Source organism: Lissotriton helveticus, chromosome 3_1 (genome assembly GCF_964261635.1).
Source record: "Lissotriton helveticus chromosome 3_1, aLisHel1.1, whole genome shotgun sequence".
Lineage (NCBI taxonomy): Eukaryota > Metazoa > Chordata > Amphibia > Caudata > Salamandridae > Lissotriton > Lissotriton helveticus.
In genome coordinates this window covers 712,948,125-712,972,907 of record NC_136061.1, presented here as the reverse complement: position 1 = coordinate 712,972,907, position 24,783 = coordinate 712,948,125, and the positions used below count along the sequence as shown (strand labels likewise).

General features: G+C 41.4%; 1 protein-coding gene across 1 annotated transcript in view; it reads left to right on the top strand.

Moving 5' to 3' along the window:
* Window positions 1–24,783, top strand: part of LOC144822877 (solute carrier family 13 member 1-like) — a 701,886-nt gene that overhangs the window by 345,585 nt on the left and 331,518 nt on the right. The window contains exons 6-7 of the mRNA XM_078680852.1: window positions 8,144–8,192; window positions 9,426–9,464. Coding sequence (XP_078536978.1) covers window positions 8,144–8,192; window positions 9,426–9,464 — 88 coding nt within the window. The remainder of the gene's footprint in view (window positions 1–8,143; window positions 8,193–9,425; window positions 9,465–24,783) is intronic.

Genomic DNA, 24,783 nt, shown 5'->3' with positions numbered 1-24,783 from the left:
ACGCGGTGTTTGCCGAATGTGCACACCATACATGCTGTCTGGGCCAGGAGTCGGCTCCGGCAAACTACAGCCCTGTAGTCTCTGCCCCCGAACTCGAGAGGATCGTTTGTTGGAATCAGGCAGGGGACGCTGCCCGGTGTGCACGGTTAACATTATGTGCAGATGCGTGCCTACGATCAGCTAAGGGCGAGCAGGCACCGCGATCCCAGTGAAACACTGCTGCTGATGGACCCAGTTAGATGTGGGCACAACACATGCCTTTTACTCACTAGATTTCTATAACAACATATATAAGAAATTTTGTCAAAAGCAGTAACAAAAGCTCCAACTTTTACAAAAGCGAAACCGTTGCATTGTAAATGCTTGTTAGATAGGGGCAAGTAAAAAAATGTTTGGAGTGTTTTTTAGCCTTTTAGCAAACACACGGACACTTAGCAGTTGTTTCGAAATTTAAACTAATTTACATGCAAGTTAAACGGATCTAATTAACAGGCATGATTCTGTGTTTGAAAAAAGCATTTTATGTCTGTATTGCCTGCCTGCTCTGTTATTCTTTCATAAGGAGCACAGCCCGTCTGTGCGCTCTATTTCAATACAGCTCAGTGCACCACTGCACTTTCCTCTCTTAACATCTAATTTACACATCACTGCGAACCTACCTTTAGATGTCTAACTCTCAATCAGCTCTCTGCCCCTAGCTTCTTCTCAAATCTCACTCTTACTCTCACTCTTACTCAGCATCTCCCTCAATCTCTTTCCCTCACTCTCTTTTCCTCCGTCCCCTGTCTCCCCTCTCCCCTCCCTACCTCCTCTCCTCCTCTCTCTTCTCTCTCACCCTCTTCTCTACCCTCTCTCCCTTCTCTCCTCTCTCCCCTCTCTCTCCTCTCCCCCTCTCCCCACTCTCCACTCTTCTCACTCTCCCCTCTCAGCTCAATCTCCCCTCTCCCCTCCCCTCTCTCCCCTCACCTCCTCTCTCTCTCCTCACTCTCCCCTCTCCTCACTCGCACCTCTCAGCTCAATCTCCTCTCTCCCCTCCCTCTCTACCCTCCCCTCTCTCCCCTCCACTCTTCCCTCTCTCCTTACTCTCCCCTCTCTCCTCACTCTCCCCTCCCCCTCTCTCCCCCTCCCTCTCTCCAATCCCTCTATCCTCACTCTCCCCTCTCTCCTTGCACTTCCCTCTCTCCCCTCCATCTCCCCTCTCCTCACTCTTCAATCCCTCTCTCCCCTCCCTCTCTTTCCCTTAGCTCCTCACTCCCTTCTCTCTTCACTCCCCTCTCTCCTCACTCCCCCCTCACCCCTCCATCTCCCCTCAGTCTCTTCTCTCTGTCTTATGATGTCTGCCCTGCCACCATTTACTTCGGACCCCCACCCTCACACCTCCTCACCCTCACACACCCTCTCACCCTCACACACCCTCACACACTCGCCCACCCTCACACACCCTCACTCACCCTCACACCCTCACCCTCACAACCCTCTCACCCTCAACCCCTCACCTCCCACACACCCTCACTCACCCCCTCACCCCCTTCACCCTCACAACTCTCTCACCCTCACCCCCACATATCCTCACTCACCCTCACACCCTCACACACCCTCACTCACCCCCTCACCCCCTTCACCCTCACAACTCTCTCACCCTCACCCCCACACATCCTCACTCACCCTCACACCCTCACACAAGTCACCCTCACCCCGTCACCCTCACCCCTTCACCCTCACACCCCCTCACCCTCACACCCCCTCACCCTCACACACCCTCACACCCTCACCCACCCTCACTCACCCTCACAACCTCACACCCCTCTCTCTCACAACCCTCTCACCCTCACTCACCCTCACCCCCTCATATCCCCACACACCGTCACCCTCACACACCACATCACTCAGGAACACCTCCACATCACTCAGGGACACCACAACATCACTCAGGGACACACCACATCACCCAGAGGCACCATAGGGACACCACCACATCACTCAGGGACACCACCACATCACTCAGGGACACCACCACATCACTCAGGAACACCACCACATCACTCAGGGACCCCACAACATCATTCAGGGGCACCACTCAGGGGCACCACCACATCCTTCAGGGGAACCACTCAGGGGCACCACCACATCCTTCAGGGTCACCACCACATCACTCAGGCACACCACCACATCACTCGGGGGCACCACCACATCACTCATGGGCACCACCACATCACTCAGGGACACCACCACATCACTCAGAGACACCACCACATCACTCAGGGACACCAGCACATCACTCAGGGACACCACCACATCACTCAGGGGCACCACTCAGGGACACCACCACATCACTCGGGGACACCACCATATCACTCAGGGACACCACCACATCACTCAGGGACACCACCACATCACTCGGGGACACCACCACATCACTCAGGGACACCACCACATCATTCATGAGGGGCACCACTCAGGGACACCACCACACCACTCAGGGACACCACTACATCACTCAGGGACACCACCACATCACTCATGAACACCACCACATCAATAAGGGACACCACCACATCACTCAGGTGCATCACTTAGGAACACCACCACATCACTCGGGGACGCCACCACATCACTCTGGGACACCACCACATCACTCAGGAACACCACCACCTCACCCAGGGACACCACCACATCACTCGGTACACCACCACATCACTCGGGGACACCACCACATCACTCAGGAACACCACCACATCACTCTGGGACAACACCACATCACTCGGGGACACCACCACATCCCTCAGGGACACCACCACATCACTCAGGGGCACCACCACATCACTCAGGGGCACCACCACATCACTCAGGGGCACCAACACATCACTCAGGAACACCACCACATCACTCGGGGACACCACCACATCACTCAGGGACACCCCCACATCACTCGGACACCACCACATCACTCAGAGACACCACCACATCACTCTGGGACAGCACCACATCACTCTGGGACACCACTCCATCACTCTGGGACACCACCACATCACTGTGGGACACCACTACAACACTCTAATACACCACCACATCACTCAGCCCAACCACATCATCACTCAGCACCACCACAGCACTCTCCTTGCTTGCTACCAACAAACATTGCCATAGCCAATAGGACTTGCATTAGGAAAGTGTAAGCTATAGGCTTTGAGAATAACAAGGCTATTAATTTAAATATTTTCAAAGCCAACACATATTTAAAAAAATTGTCATTTACAATACCAATAGCTCACACTTTCCTAATGCGAGACCTATTACATTGCAAATGCTTGTTATTGTGTGTGATTGTCTAGGAGAATACACAAAGCCCAAATGTGAGTGATACCCAGTGATGTGACCCAGAGACAGGCTGCATGCAGAAACTAAATGGAAAAGGAAGGAAAATGGCAACTTTCTAAAAGTGCTGTGGGAACAAATTTCTTACTTGTTTCCAGTGCAGAGAGGACCTGGCCTGGCAGTTCGGGCTGGACTGTTCCAATGGGGAGCAGGGTCAAGACTGATTTGCATGTGGCTGGTTTTAAACTAGAACATCGTGGGGGCAAAACAACGACAGATTTAGGCCCAGATCTCTGTACTGGAGTGAATGTTTGACATTGTTTAACATTCTGTCATCAGTTGTTATTTTTGCTTTTGTCACCCTGAGGTGGACGGGTATGCCCAGACGTGAGTCCCGTCCTCTCTCGATGCCACTGGAGTCAAGCTAGCCTGGCGGGTGAGGGGTGAAACCCCGAAACTGGTCCCAGGATGCTTGTTTCCAGTCCAGAGAGGACCTGGCCTGGCAATTCTGACTGGATTGTTCCCATGGGGAGCAGGGTCAAGACTGGTTTGCATATGGCTGGGTTTAAACTGGAATGGCATGGAGAGCAAAGAAAACATGGATTTAGGCCCAAATCTCTGTACTGTGGTGAATGTTTGACATTGTTCAAAATTCTTACCATCAATTGTTCTTTTTGCAACTTTCTAAAAGTGGCATTTTCAAAATTATTATTCTAAATCCTACTTTATCATGTGAGAGAATTTTTCATAGCAATTGCAAAGACACCAAACATGAACTGGCACGTGTTCCCATTTGGAAGTTACAGCTTGTTAAATTATAAGGTAACTCCAATGTAAGAGCTTTCTGGTGGTGAAAAACAAATGTAAGATTTTTTCACTACCAGGACATGGGAAACTTAAAAATACATGTCCTAACTTTAAATACCCTGCACCCTACCCTGCCCAGGGCTGTCTAGAGCCTTCCCTAGGTGTGACGTAGTTGGATCAAAAAAGGATGGGTTGAACCTTGCAAAAGGTTAATTTTGCCACATATAAATGGCAGTTTAAAACTGCACATACACAGGCTGTAATAGCAGGCCTGAGACATGTTTAAAGGGCTACTCAAGTGGGTGGCACAATCAATGCTATGGTTCCACTAGTCACATTTAATTTACAGGCCCTTTGTACACATAGTACCACTTAACTAGGGACTCACAAGTAAATTAAATATGACATTTGGGTAAAAGCCAATTCTGCCATGTTTTAAGGAGAGAAGCACTTTTAGCAGTGGTCTTTTGCTAACTGGACTTTGCGATTTAAAGTAATGGCAAAGCACATAAACCTTCCTTTTTAATATTTATAATTCACCTTGAAGGAAGGCCTAGTGAGCCCTAAAGGCAGGATGTATTATATTAAAAAGATGGACATGTAGTCTTTAACTTAACATGTTCTGACTGTTCACCCCCTTCATTGACGTTGTTACTGTGGAAAGAGTATTCAGTGGTGGCTCTTTCGCTAAGGCAGAGGAGCGTTGCCCCTCTTAATAGGAAAAATAAAATGATAATAGCTATTATTATTATCATTTTTCTTTTCTATTTCAGTCATTGTCTCTCGGGCGGGGTGCGGCCGGCCAGAGCATGGAGAGGAGTGGTTTGCACTCCTTAAGTGCACAGAACATGGCCGGCCAAGCAGTCCTGCATAGTTTGCATCTTCCCTACAAGACTGCATTACACAGCCTGGTGAGGAACATGCAAAGCCTTCCAGTCCCCGGCAGAGCGCCGTGGTTCGGCACGCAGACCAATCACAACGCTGTATTGCAGCGCTGTGATTGGCTATCGGGTGCTCGGGTGCTTACTGTACCTTCCTGAAGCCGGCAGAGACAGGAAAAAGAGGACAGAGGAGAGGGCGGAGGAGAAGACGGAGGAGAGGCGTTGGCCGCTGGCCCAGGTAAGTGTTTTTTTTTCCGTTCCATCCAGCCCCTGCATGCCACAACTCACCACCAGTAGTAGCTGCTACTGAAGTTAGTAGCCCCACGGCGAGTACATGGGGAAGCTGTCATAAACAATTTTTTGTGACGACATGTAGCCTTCAGGGAGTCACTCCTCTAGGTTGGGCTAAGGAGCTCCACACACCAAGACAATGGCTCTACCATCTTGGGAGTAGGTTGAATAGCACATTCTGGAATCGTAAGATGCTACACTTCACAGGAAGTCATTACTAGATGGAAATGGACCTGGTAGCCCATTGGCTAGTAGCTGCCACATCCCAAAGCTACCAAACAGCAAAAGCTGAAGAAGCCTGCCTTGGCGAGTTGGTAGCTAAAAATGCCTGACCAACATTGTGCAGTCTGGCAGACTAAGCCCCAGCCCTCAAAAGTTGCACTGCAGTCTGCTGGACCCAGGAGAGTCATTAGAGGGCAGTACGGTCGCCCAAAGCGGGATGTTATCACATTGTTAAAAGTGACAACTGGTTTTGCTGTAACTGGAGACCAGTGGCAACTTGTTTTTGGCTGGACTTCAACTGTACTTCAAGAGACATTGATCCTTGTGGCCAAATTCGCCCCACTCTAGCCGAGGAGTTGGCTAAAAGTTTATATCTCCGGAACCGTCTAGTGGATTTTTGTTGATGATGTGTCCATTTTAACCCCTTGCACGCTGATGACGGAACCGCTCCGTCATCAGCTGCGGGTGCGCTGTGCTGATGACGGAGCGGTTCCGTCATGGCCCGCCCTGCTCAATAGAACGCTCATGCGTGGCGCGAATTCCGCGCCTGCGCTGAGGGTTCTATTGAGCGGGGCGGGCCATGACGGAACCGCTCCGTCATCAGCACAGCTCAACCGACGCTGGTGACGGAGCGGTTCCGTCACCAGCATGCGGCCGCCGCGCAGCCGCCCCCTTAGCACTGCGGCGGAATAGCTGCCGCAGTGAAGGGGTTAAAGATAAAATAGAACTTATTTTTATAAACTGATATTTTATTTTTATTGAGTCTGATTTCTTTCTTATTCAGCTATTTTGGTACTTCTTAATGCTTTACACTTTTCCATTGATAAAGCCTGACTGCTCAGAGCCACAGCTACCGTGGGTTAAGCAAAGGTTTTTCAAACTAATCTGACTGGACCCAGTATAAAAACTAAGTTTATTACATGGTGAGGCCACACAGCCACACTACATAATAAACCACTTTCCTCACACCAACAGTGAAAACTGTTTTGATTATTTGAAGAAGTAATCCGATCCTTGTAAGATGGTACATGATTCCTCCCTACACCCTTCTTACATTTGCTGCCTTTGAAACGGGAAAGCTACTAAGACTCTTGTTTTACCTGAAACCCATGTAACAGAATTTAGTGAAATGAAAATTTCATCGACAGACCAGAAATCACAAGTTACTGGGCATACTGAATTTTATAACCCTCTTCCTACAGACCAAGGGACATATGGCCTTATCTAGAGTGTGACGAATTGGATACTCTGTCACAAACTTGGCAGATATCCCGTTGGCTGTATTAAAAGGGAATTATAGCCTACAGCACTTGTAATGCTTTGGACGGCATACCCTTCACGTTTGAGACGGGGTATCAAGTCCGCCCAAATATAAATAAGGCCTTAATTATTAACTACTGCCCGGTACTTAAGGAGTGAAAAAAGCAAATCCGTTCGTTGAAATAAAATGAACATTATCAAACACTCCTGCAATGATAAAGGAGAGTTATAACATGCAGGGGTCACCTTCCTGTTCTTTAAATAAAAATGTATTTTTTGACCACCAGTAATGGATAAAGAGGGATAGCTAAAATCCCCTACAAGTAAGTATATTATACATATAATTTTAGTAAAATCAAAATGTCTTGGTTAACATTAGGCCCTTAATTGCTGGGGGATGCATGAATGGTGAAAAAAAAGAAACATTAGAGAGGAAAGTAAATTAAAAGATTGAGGGGATGAGGAAAGTGGTGAAACCGTCTTCCTCAAAATGGCATTGACCCATTGACTCAACTGAAAGTGCATTGCGGATACAGAGTCCTAGTCATCTGATAGGCAGGTCTGATGGGAGGGAGCAGGAAAAGTAAAGGGGGGGGGGGGCGTGGTGAGCAGGAGAGGGCAAGGAGAGTACGGGAGAGGGAAGGGGACAGTACTGAAGCTGGAAGGATCGGAATCAATTATAGGTACCGGAGAATTAGAAAACATGAAGCTCAGTTTGAGAGATAGTTGAGCAGCCATAGGAAGAAGCTGAGCGTCAAGAGATTGCATTACCTCATCTTCAGCAGCACTCATATACAATGCTTGAAGACATATCATCTGTAAAACAAATTCATTGAACTTTCAGGCTAGTGCATATCCACTGTTTATGAAAGCAACAACCCATTATTGTATAGATGGTTTAGACTAGCCTAAAGTCTCCTTAAAGGATGCCTATACACTGCAGTGCTACCTGTTGTATTCTGTATATGAGGAATGTTGGAGTGTTCCATTCTAGAATAGAAGGGAATCCATGTTTACATTTGCAGGTGAACTCCCTCCCGGTGAGACATATGTTAATATAGCCCTTTCCTGCTCAGATTATCCAGACTTTGCAGTTTTTCCACTGCCTATGAGCATTTTTAATTGCTGAGTAATTCATAGATTGAATGTAGGCCATTGCGGGGAACCAGGGGCAAAAGAGACAAGGCTATAAAGGTTGAACTGTCAATGGTGTTAAAGTCCAGAGCCCCCAAAGAGTGCCAACTATGACAATGCAACTTTTCCCTCTCCACTGAACATTAAAGAGGCACTAGAAAATGAATTGTTTAGGACTGTGATTGAATATTCAGATATTTTTCTAATATTGCTTTATTTTGTTTCATTTTCAGCAGCAACATGATTTTGGAGGATTATAACATTATCACAGAGGATAACCAGGTATCAAACATTCGGAGTGAATTACCATTATGATCCTCTAAGCCACCATGTGCATTAACCTCTGCTCATTAATAATTCAACTACTTGGAATTTGGCCTGAAATGTGTTTCCTATATAGTAGAGATTTGAGGATCCCAACTTCCTTCTCACTTTATGAAAAATAGGGATTAGAATTTGTTTTGTTTTTAGGTTACAGAAATAATCTGAAAGCAATTGTCTGATACTACAGCAGAGCAGCGCTAAGGACAGTCTCCAAACAAGGGAGTATCGAGCTATGTTTTTCCCCTCTGAGGTCTTTCTTTATCCCACTCAATTTGCACAATAGTAAGGGACATATTGTACCATCACACGGCATGCCTTGCCCAAGAACAGGACACTGATGTTCTTTCCATCCCTGCCATGCACAAGGATGTTGTGGTATGTTACTTGACGACTCCAATGCATTAATTTAAAATGGTTATTGATTTACCATTTACTCCCCTTCCAAAAATATTGAAAGATGCTAAAGTGCAGCGTAGTTTAGGACTACATGTCACTCCACACTCACCCTATTATTATGTGTATCTTACCCGTTGTACAGTATCTTTGAAGTCTACCTTCACTTGGTTATACGTTTTATGCGCTGATATCTTCGGATGCGCTTTACAAGCATATGTAGATAGAAATGCATAATATACATCTAATTTTATTTAGCAACATTTTTTAATATAAATATTACAAATAAACAGCTTTTAAAAACAGCAATACATAATACAAAGTTATAAAGATTGAAATATGAGGATTAAAAAATAATAAGAAATACGCATGTTTCATCATGAATACATTCTATGAAAAAAAGTTCAGATCATTCAAGGGGGTTATATAGTGTTGCAGTGATCAGTGGAAGCAACCAGCATTTCTACCTCAGTTGTTGCAAGTGTATTATGGCATAACAAACCTTATGTTTTGTGAATCACTGATAAACGGGCATGACTAAGAAACTGTTTTGTTAAAGAAAATCCAAATAATTTGAACGTTGCCATCTAATGCCTCACATTTGGGAATATTGTATGCTTTATTTTTGAATGCCCAGTCAAACTAGAAAATCACACAGAAAGCTTGGGGCCATTGATTCAGTGTTTACAGTTCATTGTAAATACTTTTTGTTCTATGATACGTATCAGTTACTCTTTGTAATGAAAACCAAGCAAATTTGTTGTGGAAAAAACTGGTAAAAGATGTCTTTCTTTTCAGGAACAACAGGCCTTTCAAGAACACAGAAATTCAAAAAAGGTATTAATTTCACATATTTGCAGTCTCATTGTCAATTTGAATATTGCATTGAATTAAGCTGCAAATTATTCATATACTGTATACGTGACTAGAAGGGTGTGCTACCTAATTGACGTTCTGAGAGCATGTCAAAATATTTGCCCTGTTTGAAGTAGAGTCATCAAAAATATCTACGTCCCACACATTCAGGCGTCACAAGAGGTTAATTAACGTCACACACTCCAATGAAAATAAAGGAAATGAAGACCCAACCTGTCTAACCCCCTGAATCAGAGATATGCCTTAAAAGGTCTATCTGTTTTAAAAATGTAAAGTCTATTCCTACATTGCTTTTCGTGAGCATTTGACACAGTGGTCCAAACCAAAGATTACTCGGACGTTATAATTAGGCTCATATTTCACTCGTACAAAACCATAGAAATTCAGCAGTTATAGTTACCTGAGCTAACTATACTTTATGCCCCCAATGCACTGCTTATGACCTCACATAATGCATCATTCATGACATCACTGATTACATCTAAAATGACATCGCTGATGATGTCAATGATGACATCATCCACAGAACCATCCATCCTCCATTAACTCATCCCATACAGCCTCTTATACAACCACTCACACATCCACACAACCACTTACATGCCCATTCACAGGCATATACAATTACTCACACACCCACTCCTCATCCATAGAGCCACTCATACACTCACACATCCACTGAGTCACTCATACAGCTAGTCACACAATTGAGGGAGAGTTGTGGCGCCGCGGCCAGGGCGACTGACGCTGGAATCTGGGGACCACGGTTCGATCCCCGGCTCCGGCGGCAGGTTAGCCCAGCACCATGTGACTCTGGGCAATAGCTCGCTTAATCTTCCCGACGGCCCCCAGCGCCTAGAGACCCTTACGGGTGATTGTGCGCTTTACAAATGTGGACTTTACTTTACTTTTACAATCACTCACTCTCCCATACAGCTACTCACACAATTACTCACTCACACATACAGGCACTTTTACAGTCACACACGTACCCATACAGCTACTCGCACACATGCTTATTCACCCATACAGCCACTTACACACCTACTCACTCACCAACACAGCATCTCAACTCAGCCACTCAGTCACTGATACAACCACATAACACCTTACCCATTCACACATCCATACAACTGCTCACACACCTGCTTACTCACCCATACAGACACTCATACAGACACTCTCTCCAGTACAGCCATTCACACACCAACTAGCTTAAACAAACACCCAGTGAAACAGCCAATCACTCACCCGCTTACATACCTATCAACCACTCGCACACCCACCCACACACCCCTACAATAACTGACAAAGTCATACAACTACTCACACACCCATACAGCCTCTCACACAGCCACTCCCACACCCATAAAACTACTCAAAAACCCATTCACAGACCCATACAGTAAGTCACATACCCACTGATAGACCTATACAGCAACTCACACATCCAATGAAATATCCATACAGCCACTTTCACACCCACTCACACACTCATACAGGCCTCAAGACACCTACTCACACATTGATAATCACACAGTCACTATGTCAGAAATAGTATCACTCAGTAGTACAGAAAGATTAGTAATCTAACTTACGCAGTAGCTTAGTATATATCTTTAAATCTCAGAAACGTTTACAAAACACTTACACGCACTGGATGATGTCATCAGTGATGTCACCAGTGATGACACTGACCGTGTCATTAGTGATGTAGTAATATGCCTTGCTGGGGCGTAAATTATAGTTAGCTCAGCTAACCATTACTGGTTTTGTACAATTGAAATCTGAGCCTAACTATAAAGTCCCTGTAACCTTTGGTTTTTGCAGTGAATATATATATATATATATATATATATATATATATATATATATATATATATATATATATATATATATATATATATATATATATATATATATATATATATATATATATATTCACTGAAAAAACCATAGGTTATAGACCATATATAGTTAGGAATTAGCATTTACAAAACCTTATTTTACTCACACAAAACCATTGAAATTCCATATATAGTTAGTTGCACTAACTATATATCGCGCACCCGCAATCCACTGCTGATGATGTCACATATTACATCATTCATGACATGGTCAGTGACATCACTGATGACATCACTGATGACATCTCAAATGACATCACTGATGACATCACTGATGACATCTCATTTGACATCAATGATCACATCACTGATGATATCATTCATGTGACAATACAATGCATCTCCTCACACTTTAATATAACCTCTGTTACACCCAGTGTTAAATACAGAGTATAATTTTTGAAACCTTTGACACACCAATACTAGTTACTACATACGCACTCACTGATTCCTACGTCTACACACACATTCACTCATTCACCCATACAATCATTCATACATACAATCACTCATCTTTACAACACTATCATATGCACTCATACACCTATACAGACACTCACACTCTGCCACTCATCCATGGAGTTACTCACACATCTAGTCAGTCCTGTAAAGAATCAATCACACTTCCATTTTCTCATCTATACAGTTAAACATAGAACACCTTACATTTTCAAACATATACTACACACAAGTCACTTTGACTTTGACTTGACTTTGACACACATACTTACTCTCTTATACAATCACTGATACAAGTACACATTCATCTGCACAGAGTCACACACCTCCCAGCCAGCCACACACACACTCAGTCTCCCATACAAATACTTGGGCAATCAATCAATAACCCATATAGTTACTCATATAGCTACTGATCAACACATGCAGCAGTTTACAGAACAACAGACATAATGACGCACAAATTAAGACAGTTTAGTCACTAACCCATGCACTCAGTGAGACATATTTAATCACTCACTCATACAGTCAGTCATGCACCTACTAAATCATTCATCCAGACACTTATACATCCACTCATTCTTCAATATGTAAGACATATTTAAACTTTACAGAAACATAAAATTACTGGATGTTGTTTTCAGTGATGTCATCAGTGATGTCATTTGAGATGTCATCAGTGATGTCATCAGTGATGTCATCAGTGATGTCACTGACCATGTCATGAATGATGTAATATGTGACATCATCAGCAGTGGATTGCGGGTGCGCGATATATAGTTAGTGCAACTAACTATATATGGAATTTCAATGGTTTTGTGTGAGTAAAATAAGGTTTTGTAAATGCTAATTCCTAACTATATATGGTCTATAACCTATGGTTTTTTCAGTGAATTTTCAAGGTTTTGTAAATGCTAATTCCTAACTATATATGGTCTATAACCTATGGTTTTTTCAGTGAATTTCAATGGTTTTTTAATAGCAAATATCAAAAGCTTTAAAATGTATTCTTCTTTAAATCGAAAAATATATTTTATATGTTTTTAATACAATTTTTTTATATATTTTTTTTATTATTTTTTTTTGTTTCGCTTACGGTCCGCGAACCGGGTAGCTTCCCGTTAGCTCAATTTGCTGCCGCGAACCGGTCCGCGAACCGGTAAACGTTCCGTTTGCGCAACTGCCGTGTTAGAAAACAACATCGTAACGCGTCGCTTAACCGCGACGTGTTGCGTAACCGCGACGTATCGCGTTGTCGCGTAATGCGTCTTATGACGCGCCGCGTTAGCGCACCCGGAAGTGCTCCGGTGCGCGAAGCGAGGCGCGAAGCGCAGCTTCCCGGAAGTGATCCGGGACGCAGCGCGGAGCGCGTAACGTATGCATAACAGGTCATGTGACTTGTTAATAACACTTTTCATTGGTTCATTTCACTTTTGGTTTCCTAATGATGTAAGGCTAGGTCATGTGACCTAAAAATAACACTTTTCATTGGTTTAGAACTATTTTTTTTCCCAAATGATGAAAACCCCTCCTTGTTTCCTCAATCTGACATTCATCTTTGTGAGAGGAAGACCTTTTTTCATCACTTAGCAATGGCAAGTGTTGTAGCTTCAGCTGGTGCACCCCCACCACCACCACCACCTTTTAGGAAGAGAGGACCACCTAAGGTTATGGTTGAGCAAGAGGAGGAAGAAGAGGAAGAGGAAGAAGAGAGGCATTTTTTGCGAGAAGAGCCTAGGAGGTCCTGTGCCAAAGTGAATTTTATTTGGCAATTTTTTAAATATCCCCAGGGCCAAAAAAAAGTGAATGCTGGTATGTAACTTGCCTTATTTGCAAGAAAGATCTGTCCAGAGGGACAGATAAAAAATATAGTTATGGCAATTATACGATGCATCGCCATATGGAGAGGTGGCACCCTAACAACTACAGTGCTGCGCAGGTACGTGACCTGCAGGATAACCCCCCTCCTGTGGCCAGAAGATCAAATGTAGAGGAAGTGACGGGACCAGAGGCGAGGGAGACGGTCCCAAATATACAGATGAGGTTCGGGACAATCAAACAAGTGTGCGTGCGTTGCGGTCAGTTGATTTGCTACAGAGAAAGTAGCATCAATTTAATCAACTTAGCAATTGACAATCATGATTGTCCAAACCGGCACAGAAAATAAATTATCTTTTTTTTTTTTTGCTCCTGTTGAGCCCTTTAGAATGAATCGTTTTCGTTTCCCCCCCCCAAAAAAACAAAAAAAATATAAAACCGTTCAAAAAATTTAAAAAAAGTAAAAAAATGTTCAGAAAAATAATAAAAATATAAAACAACAAAAATAATAAAAAAAAAGTTCTTTTCAGAACTACCTCCCCTTTATAAAAAAATTGCTAGAATGTTTAGCACTCTAGCAACCTCTATTTCTTTTGGTTCGCTTCCCGGTTCGCTCGCCGGTACGCGAACCGGAAGCGAACCAAAAAAAAATTTTTTTTTAAAAAAGAAGAGTAAGTATAAGGGAAGGAAACAGAGAGTAATGTTAAAAGAAAGACAGCTATAGGGAGTAAACCAGAGATACTGTTTAATAGATCTATTTACCGAGGAAAAGATGGAAGAGGGTATAATTGTGAAAAACAAAATAGATAAGGAAGTGAAAGAAAAAAGGAGAGTAGAAGAATAATAAACAAGAGTTTCTTAGAGAATGTGAGTGAATGTTCAAAATAAGATTAAAACATGTGGAATAACAGAGAGAAAAAACAGAAAGCAGAAAAGAAGAAGTAACAGAAAAGGAATGATTGAAACAGCAAAGAAATGTAAATAACATAGGGGCATATTATCAACATAGGCGATAAAATTATCGCTGCTTTTATCGGCAGAAATCTGCCGCTAAAGCCGCTTTTGCGGCAGAAAACTGCCGCTAAAGCCGCTTTTGCGGCTGTTTTCTGCCGATAAAAGCAGCGATAATTTTATTGCTTGTGTTGATAATATGCCCCTTAGTGTGCTTGAACTACAGGGAGAAAGCATAATGAACAAGTAGTGAAAGAGTGATCAGTCAGAGACAGTGAGAGTAATAGAGACGGAGTGAGTGAACAAGAGTGAGGAACTATGAGAACAGAGGGACTGAGAAAAGGAGTGGAAGGAGTAGAGTAAGTAAGTAATAGAGAAAGGAATGAGGGAAGTAGCAAAGGCAGGAAACTGAGGGTTAAAGAAATGAAGCAGTGGAACTAATAGAAGTTAAATGTGATAGAAATGCAACGAAAAGAGTACAAAACACTTACCTTATAATTGTCGTTAACTTAGTCCCTTGTTATTTTTATACTTTCAATCTGTGAAAAAAAAAACTAAAATGTGAAAAATATTAAAACATGTATTTAAAAATTAGAAACGACAAGGGAAAAGATTGACAATCATCCAATTTTACAAAGAAATAAAGTTAGAGATAAACATGGAGAAAGAAACGGTGATAGACAGTCAGACACAAAAAGAAATTTAAATAGAGTAAATTACTTAGAGAGAAAAAAAGAAGATACTTTCAGTGACAGAAAAGAAGGATAGAAGAGTAAACTAAATTGAAGTTGTGTAAGCTACTAAAAGAAAGTGAGTAAAGTAAACTATATAAGGAAAGGGTGAATAAGGAAAAGAGAGTGAGAGAGAGAGGAGACAGAGGAAGTGAAGGAAAGAGTGTCAGATACAGACTGAGTGAGGCATCTACACAATGTGATTCATAATGTTAGGAAACACAGGTAATGTATTTGAAAAACGTGCAATTTTTTTTTGCTCAATCCACAATCACATCACTTGTGTTTCCTTTGCTTAGGTATCTCATTGTGCAGAAGTAGTCTAGCATATGAATGAGTACGCAGAAGATGAGCACTGTATGCAACAACTTTGACACTTACAGAAGCCTCAGCTTCTCCATGCCCCCTACACAGTCCTAAATATATACATTTTAAACTGACGGTATCTTGTTGCAGATGAAGTGAGGCCGATCTTGCAACATGGTGCATCTTTTGCACTGCTGCTGCGTCACAAAAGTGACGCAATGGCGGCGCAAAAGAGGCGCACGGCCATCATAAATCTGCCCCTAACATTTTAAATGATTGTTTCAGGATGCCGATAAGGTGTGGCCTATCCAGAGATTTGTTTGAGGTGAGGCCTACTCAGGGTTGCAGATGAAATTTAGGCTTATTGAAGAGTACAGAGGAGATAATACATGTGCAGGCCTACCAATGAAGTGAGTCATGTCCACTGCACTCTTGAACAAAGGCCACACCTCCTCTGTGTCCATGGACAGGCCTAAACCTCATCTGCACAATGTGATTCGTAATGTTAGGAAACACAGGTGATATAATTGAAAAACGTGCAAATATTTTTGCTCATTTCACAATCACATCCCCTGTATTTCCTCAGCTTAGGTATCTCATTGTGCAGATTTAGTCTAGCATATCCAAGAGTACGCAGAAGGTGAGGACTGTATGCAACAGAGCAATGTACATTACTCACCTCCCTTGACACTTACAGAAGCCTCAGTTTCTCCATGCCTCCTACACAGTTCTAAATGTATATCATAAATACAAAAAGGTACAGAAATAATTATACATGTTAAATGGTTTATTTTTGCTGTTCTCAGAATATATCAAATTTCACTAAAAACAGTGAGTTGAAGGTATTCATCATATAACAGCGGGGAAAAAAAACCACAATCAAAATGATTGTGTTTAAAAAACCCGGATAACATAACCAATCAGAAATCAGAACTCCTGAAAAGTAACTTACTTTCCATGACGTCGAAGGATGTCCTATGAACAGCTTATACTCTGTTGTGCTGTTATTATTTTCTGCCCGCCACTTTCTGAAAGAAAAGCTCCATCGTATTGACAAATATGTTACATACAATAAATGACTTCTCGCTCTCTACCGCACTTCTCCTCAAGGCCAAATCGTGTAACAGCCATTTATAACTCTTGGAATTCTTCTAAGCAAATCCCGTCATTTTCTTTTTCCGCAACTTTCAGAAAGAAAACGTCCAAGATCACTTTCACAATCCTGTACTAGTAATATCTCACCCTTCTTGCTCACTCATGTTCCACATTAACTTTTCACTCTGTACTACACTTATCCTCAAGGCCAAATAGTGTAGGAGCCATTAGAACCTCTTGAAATTCCTCAGAGCAAATCCCAAGATTTCTACCCTAAAATTTTGGTTGTAAAAACACCAGGTAAGAATTTTTAAGGTCAAAAGGCAATTTTCTTTTGAAAGTTAAAACAGAATCATTGCAGAATGACCAGCCGTGTCTAGACTTCAAATAAGCTGTGTAATGTCCTGATGTTGTTGAAGGACCGTCATGATATATAATTGCTGCAGTTACAAAAGTCCTTCCTGATATTGACAACTGCGAAGCCACAAAATTTTTAATTAAAGTTGTCAATTTTGTTCCATTAGGCCTACATCGTTGGAACATTAAAATGACATACTGGCCATATGTTCGTATAAATAATGTGGACAGCATTGCAGACTTACATTGGCTACACTCCATGTTGTGATCGGCTGCTTTTACTAGCTTATTAAAGGACACTGATTTACTGTCTGGCAAAGTTAAATATATAAATCTTTCTGAGTCTACACTTGTAGTACTTGATACCCTACAGTTCTCGCAGTCATGCTGCCATTGATAAGAAAGGCCAAACAGATGATCTACATCTACACCTTCATCTTGCAATACATCAAGCATATACATTAAAAACTCCTGACAATCATGCTGAATATTTTGAGAGAATTGCGTTTGACCTGAACATTTGTCTAACAGATTTCAAATTTCAGACACACTTTCTATTTTTGTTCTATCAGTGCTACATTTCTCTAACACAGAATTCAACAAACTGCATAATCTTTGATCCGAATTGACCACAATCTCTTCTTTTAAAGTTTCTAGAGAAAAGACAACATTAACCACTACATTAGCATAGCAGTTGATACCAGAACTATTTTCAAATTGAAAACCAACAACATCTTCAACAGAATCCATCTTTTTTCTGCTTATAATTTCAGGTTCATCGACTTTTCGTCTTTTTGCTACAACCTCCCTACTATTGGTCACATTTCTTCGTTTCCGGCCTACCACACGTTTCTCAAACAAAGGATATTGAGGCAAATGTGGCGCATATTCTCTTCTTAACCTATTGTATTCCTTAACACAATCTAGATCCGCACAAATGTTTGTGACATCACACTCAATCAAGTACAATCCCGATAAACTTATGACTCGTGACAATGCCACATATGCCATACCCTCCTTGAACACAGAACTGCCAATATTCACCAATGCACTGTCTACACTTAAACCTTGTGATTTATGGATTGTCACCGCATATGCCAAGCAAACAGGAAACTGCTTACGGCGAACATATAAGTCTTTTACAAGCAAAAACCTAGCAGAGCAACGACCAATTAGCTGTACTTCCTCAATGCCATCAAATTTAATTTTTAAAAATTCAATTCCATCTCTATTTCTGTATTTCACAAAATCAACAACATTACCCATTGATCCATTTACTAGACCTCTTTCAACATGTAAATTCCTTCTTAAAATTATACGGCAATTTAAGCACACATTCAGAGTCTTTTCAAAACCTGCAGTTTTAGATATAGTCTTCTCTAATGAATCCAATTTTGATTTCAAATTCTCAGACAAAATAATTGTTGATCCCATATGCTCTACTCTGTCAATAGCTTCCAGTTTCACAATCTCTTGGTTTTCTAAATGCAACATTTTGTTGTTGAAGATGGCACATTCTGCAAGAGTTGGCATCAAACATATTCCAGATTTCTTCTCAGTAATTTCCCGAAAAATATTCTCAGACACAACGTCTTCTTCTGGATACAAATTTGACAGTAATCATGCATGTAAAGCTTCTTTCCCATGCTCGGTCACTTTTCCGATTCTAACATCTTGTAGAATATTCTTGTAATCTTCATCCTTCGCCTGACGCATATTTTCACGCAGTTCAGCATAATTGAAGTTTAACCATATATTGACGTTGCCAATGCTCCCTAGGCACTTCCTGGTATCTTCATGCGTGAGCATTTTGAACACAGGTTGTCCTTTCACTGGTGTCAGCTGCAGAAGATCACCGAAAACAATGATGTGTTTGCCACCAAATAACACATCATACTCTGTTTTGAGAACTTCTTGCATTCTCAAATGCACAAAGGCAAGCATGACATTGGAAACCATGCTTACTTCGTCAATGATAAGAAGTTTCATTTTCCTCAAGACTCTTGAAACTTCACAACAAGCATCTCCAGATAACTTGTGGTATTGTAATTTGTTATCATGCTCCACTAGCAGCATCAGTAGACGATGCAAAGTAATACCTTTAATGTTATGTGCTGCCAGTCCAGTTGGAGCGGTGACAACACAAGACAGCGATGACTCAGTCCTTTTCTGCAAATAACATGAAATTGCTTTAATGAGGAAACTTTTTACAGTTCCCGCTTCTCCACTCACGTACAGTCGGACAGGCTTCAACGACGTACATGAGCACTCTTTCTTCTCATGACTTAATCCATGATCAATTTGGTTGGTAACTTCATCATATATTTTCCTCTGCTCAACGTTGAGTTGTCTTTCCAAGTCTTCTAAGTTAACCGCATCCTCCTGAGCATGTGCCATGGCTCTTTCCACTTCAATCATGGCAGTGGCAGCTTCATTTTCGATAACTGGTCCTCCTAGTGGATCCTGGCTCAATGAAACAGAACTCTGACTGTCCAGAGAACTGTCTCTAGCAATCTCGGCTGCAATCATTGCTTCCTGCTCGATTTCCGCATTCAACATTTCTAGATATTTGGGAAAAACAGGACATTCTATGGTCTCCTTGGCGGCATTGAAAGAGTCTTCGTAACAGAGGAAATCTCCAAGCAGTTCCTCTTCTGCACGCCAAGGCTTGAAAAGTTGCAAAAGAGCTAAATAGAAAAACTCTTTTCTTTCAGGAGATTCGCCACTCAATTTTCGATGGTTTACCAATTGGCATTTTCTTTGCTTGACCAGACATCCCTCAGCATACACTCCTTTATCAATATCTTCTTTGATGTTCCTCTTGAATATGTAATTTTGTAGAACCTCATACAGACAAACATTCTCGAGGTGACTGCTTCTATTTGGATAATATGTATCCAACATGTTAGTCTTCAAAATATCGGTACTGTTTGGCTCCTTTTCCGCCAAATACTCAATTTCTCGCACAGGTTTCAGAACTCGATTACGCGTTGCAGCAAGACCAAGACTCGCCCAAATGATACTCCTAGATTTGGCATAGAGACTTGCTGAAGATAACCGGTCAGAACATTCGTAAGCTCCGATTTCTCGATGCGACAACATCTTCAGACTGAAACTGTACAACTTCTTACTGAGGCTTTTTTCATGGGAAATGTCCTCCCACATATCCTTCAATTCTGTCTTTTCTTTTTTAGTGATGTAAGATGTCACATACCGAGCCACAGCCATACAGTTATCAGCCACAAACTGTATATCCATGTTAGCATTCCACATGGACAAAATCACTCGGTTGTAGTCGTTGATGTACTTGGACTCTTCTTCCTTTTCAAATTGTATGTGTTTTTGGGTGATTTCCTCGTCACATTATGTCGCTGCGAAGACATCAAACTGTTCACTCTTCCTTTAGAAATCACCGGTCGTGGAAAGCCGAAACGACATTTTGTGTAGAACTTGTCCTTGTTTCTGAATTTACGACGACAGTACTTTCCGCAACGATGGCTTTGGAAGCGTAAAACTTGTTCTCTTATGCTTTTGTCTTCCTTTGTCTTTGGAACAGCACATGTAGAATACTGTTCTATGAAACTCATCACTAAGTCATCCGGATCTGTTCCAAATTTGGGTGCATCTTTGATCCATAGCAGCATATGTATATGAGGAGCATCTCTTGCTTGGTACTCCTTTCTCCAGAAGAAATCCAACACCTCTCCAAGAGGTGGATTTTTCTTGTTCATGATGAAAGCCATCATAGCTTCAAACCTATGATGATTGAAGTACCTGCATACATTCACTGGATCCAAAGAGCACAGTTCTCCGGGTGTCTTGAATTCGATATTTTCAATGTTTCCATTTGCCTCTCGTAGAAATTCAAGTAAGTCTTCCCAGCCATACTCGGCACAGCTGAGAGTGAGGAACCATGTGGGAGTTCCTAAGTTCCTCAGCATACATTTTAAATCACCATGACGACGGTACCAGTACTCATTAGTACCACGCTGACACGCCATGAGATTAATCAGGTGAGAATCCAAAATACTGTCTTGCACATTGACTTTATCCATAAAGTCCCTTGCCGAGATATTTTGCATCTGTACACCACTTTTCAAGATGTGGTTCACTGCATATGACAGTCCAGACAGATCGCTTTCAAACAGGAGATGAAACAAATAGGGAATGCATTGACGAAACCTAGGATCTTCTGCATACAATCGTAAAGTACGGTATTCAGAAGCAGGAATTTGATCAGGTCGCTCATCATATCTTCCTCCTTCACCTATTGGAAACAGCTGTGGGAAACACCGAGCTTCCAAACTTTCCTCCCAAACACTAATGGGACTCCCTTTGGCTTGTTTCATTTGAAACAACTCAATAGCATTCCCCATGACATCCTTGGAATGCAAAGGATGAACACTATAATGTTCATATATTCCTTCATTTTTAGAGGCTTCTACTTTCTCAATTTGACCAGCACACAAATCGCTATCCTCTTCTTCACTTACTTCCTCTTCTGCAACATATACATTCTTATAGTACTTATTTTTTTTCTTCAAATACAATGTTGCCTTTTTGACTTTCCTAACATCCACTAAATCTTGCCATATTTTCTTACTCTTTGTCGGAACCCCATTAACTAAGATAACCAGAGGTTCCTCTTCCACTTTCTCTACTCCAATTGTATTAATGTTTTTCTTCAAATCTAGAGGCAAATAAACAACTCTTCCCTTTAATCCTCTCTGTAAATCTGAAGGAGGCAATTTCCCTGTCTTTGGCTCCATTCGTACAATAGCCTGAAAGGGATGGACACTTTGAATCAAAATAGATTCATAAGTATTTAAATCCTTCAATTTAGAAGGAATCTCAACCAATTCCAGATTATTATGAACCGCTCTAGCAGGCTTCCGGTTTTGATTTAATTTGTTACAACAATAAGTACACACACGTTGATCCAATCCCAAATCAAAACAATTTTCTACCATTAGGTATGTTGCGAAATCCTTCCATTCACTATTATTTTCTCTTTCACTTTTTGCATATAAATCCACTAACTTAGTCTGATTCTTATAATAAGTGCGTCGACAACACACACAAGTGAAATTAGGCCTCTCACTTGATTTCACCTGAAACGTGGCAATTTCCTTCTGAAAATGATCTGTACTGGAAATCTGTACACTCTCTTCCACATTACCTTCTTCTTCTGGATCAATTTCAACATTCTCCTCTTTACTTGCAAAGTAACAAAACTCAATTTCTGCACAAATATTCTTCACATCTACTTCTGAACCATGCAAAAGAGCAGTGCATAATTGTTTAAGCATAATTGCTGGACTCTTAGCATAATACAACATTCTAACTAATTTCCTCACTTTATTATGATGCACTGCTAGCATCCTGAAATGATGAAAAACACTCTGGCATACTCTCCTGGAAAGACAAGCCAATGAATGACCATGCAAACCTGTTAGTTCTCTCAATCTGCAAGGATCTAAGTCTTGCAACAACTTAATTTTTTGTTTCAGACTTTTCTTACTATATGTACGTAAGAAATTACAAAACAAATCAATTGATTCCTGTCGCACACTGCAAATACTACTACACTTCCAGGTGTACACTGGACCCTTAGGACGTCTCCCTAAAACTTCATCACCTAACACCTCTTCTGCCTCTGTTGTCACAAGTTTTTCTTTTTCAACCACACATCCATCTTTCACCTCATATGCTCGACCACTGGTGTCAACTGCATGCACCAAATCATTATCCTGGAAATAACTCTCCTCATTAAAAAATGCCTCACAACTTGAACTATGCATCCATTCTCCTGTAAAAACTTCACAAAAATTACTACGATTAACTGTTCTCTTCCATCTACTATTTGATTTGAAATCATAAATTGCCTTATTTAGTTTCCTAATTCTATTGATTATCAAAATAAATAACTTTCGCTTAATTTCGAAAGCCTGATCAATAATTTTCTCTACATCTTTCTTTCTCTTATAAAAAGCCACTTTCTGTTGACTTTTCTTAATATTTTTTAACAAATTGCCAATTATCCTATTGCGGAACATTCGTCTACGAATGTCCCTAAACTGATTTTTCCTTCTACTACCATGCACAGAGTTATCTCCTGCTCTAGCAGTAACATTTTTGAGTGGCCTTTCCTTCCCATTTAAATTGGCTCTCTTTTTCTGGACTAAAACATGTTCTGTACTGATACTTTTTCGTCTGCAAATGTTTCTTTAAAAAAATGTCGTTGTCTTACCCGGAGCTTTCTTGGTGACTTGACAAGTTTTTATTGTAGAGGACTGCTGCAAGCATTTAGTAAGCTGCTGTGTTTGACGTTTTGTAGCCTTTTTCCTCCTGTCCTTCGAAGGCATCGTATAATTTTGAAATGATCTGCAGTTGAATCTGTGGTAAAATATAATAAAAATTTTATTAACCACTATTACCAAACAGTAAATCAATAACAGTCGTCAAAAAATTAACAGACTAGTTGTCAATTCTACATACAATAATTTTTAGTGCATTAGCAAATTTAAAACTCACAAATAGTAGCAAAGAAATGGAATGCTTCTACATTTGACCTGTGCTCTTTTATATGTGAATCTGAACTAATTTTATTAGCATATTTCACTATTTTAATAAAGACACTTCACACAATCTGTTTTTGAAGTTGTATTTAATTTTAAATAAAACGGTTTACATGGTTACTTTTCATTTTGAGTAACTTAAATTTATTTTTAAAAGTCTTTATAGGTTAATAGGCTCGAGCAGGTCAGCTGCCCACCCTATGTCATACAATTCTGACAAATCTGCATCCTGATCATATTCTTCCTCATCCACAGGATATAAATCATCCAAGGGATCTACTTCCACTGACGTTTCAATAACAAGTTCAATGATAAGATCGAGATCAACAGATTGGTCATTATCACTCATGCTTGATGTTGTCGTGATCTTTAAAAAAAGAGAACAACAATGAGATGTTGCAGAGTAAGAGACAAATCTCAGAGACTATAAGAGTAAAATTGTTTAACAAGAGTAACATTTTGCAGATATTATTTAACCATGTCCAGCGATGCTGAGGAGGTGAGGCCTATGTCCAAGTTTTCAGTGAACAGGACTCATCTCTTCTTAACCTTGGATAAGCCTCACCAACACTGTGTCCCCTGCTAATACTTAAATTTAAAGGAGCAGATTTATGTTAACTGGCGCATCCCCAGGGATGCACCAGTTAACGTGCGCCACTGCTCTGCCACCCATGATGTGCCGCATTTACAATGCAGAGAACCATTGAGCAAAAACAGCACAGATTCGTCACGCATCTGTTCCACAAAAACGGCGCATTGCAGGAATCACATCATAAGCGCGACATATCTACTGCAATGCACAGGGGCAAGCCACACATTGCATGGTGCATCACTCCTTATGCCTGTTTCAAACAGGCGTAAGGATTTGATTCAGCAATGCCATAAAGGTGACTCAGTGAAATCTTCTTAATTTTACTGTGTTAGTTTTACGGGGCTTTCATGCGGTTTGTTTGAGGTGAGGCCTACTCAGGGTTGCAGATGAAATTTACGTTTGTTGAAGAGTACAGAGGAGATAATACATGTGCAGGCCTACCAATGAAGTGAGTCATGTCCACTGCACTCTTGAACAAAGGCCAGA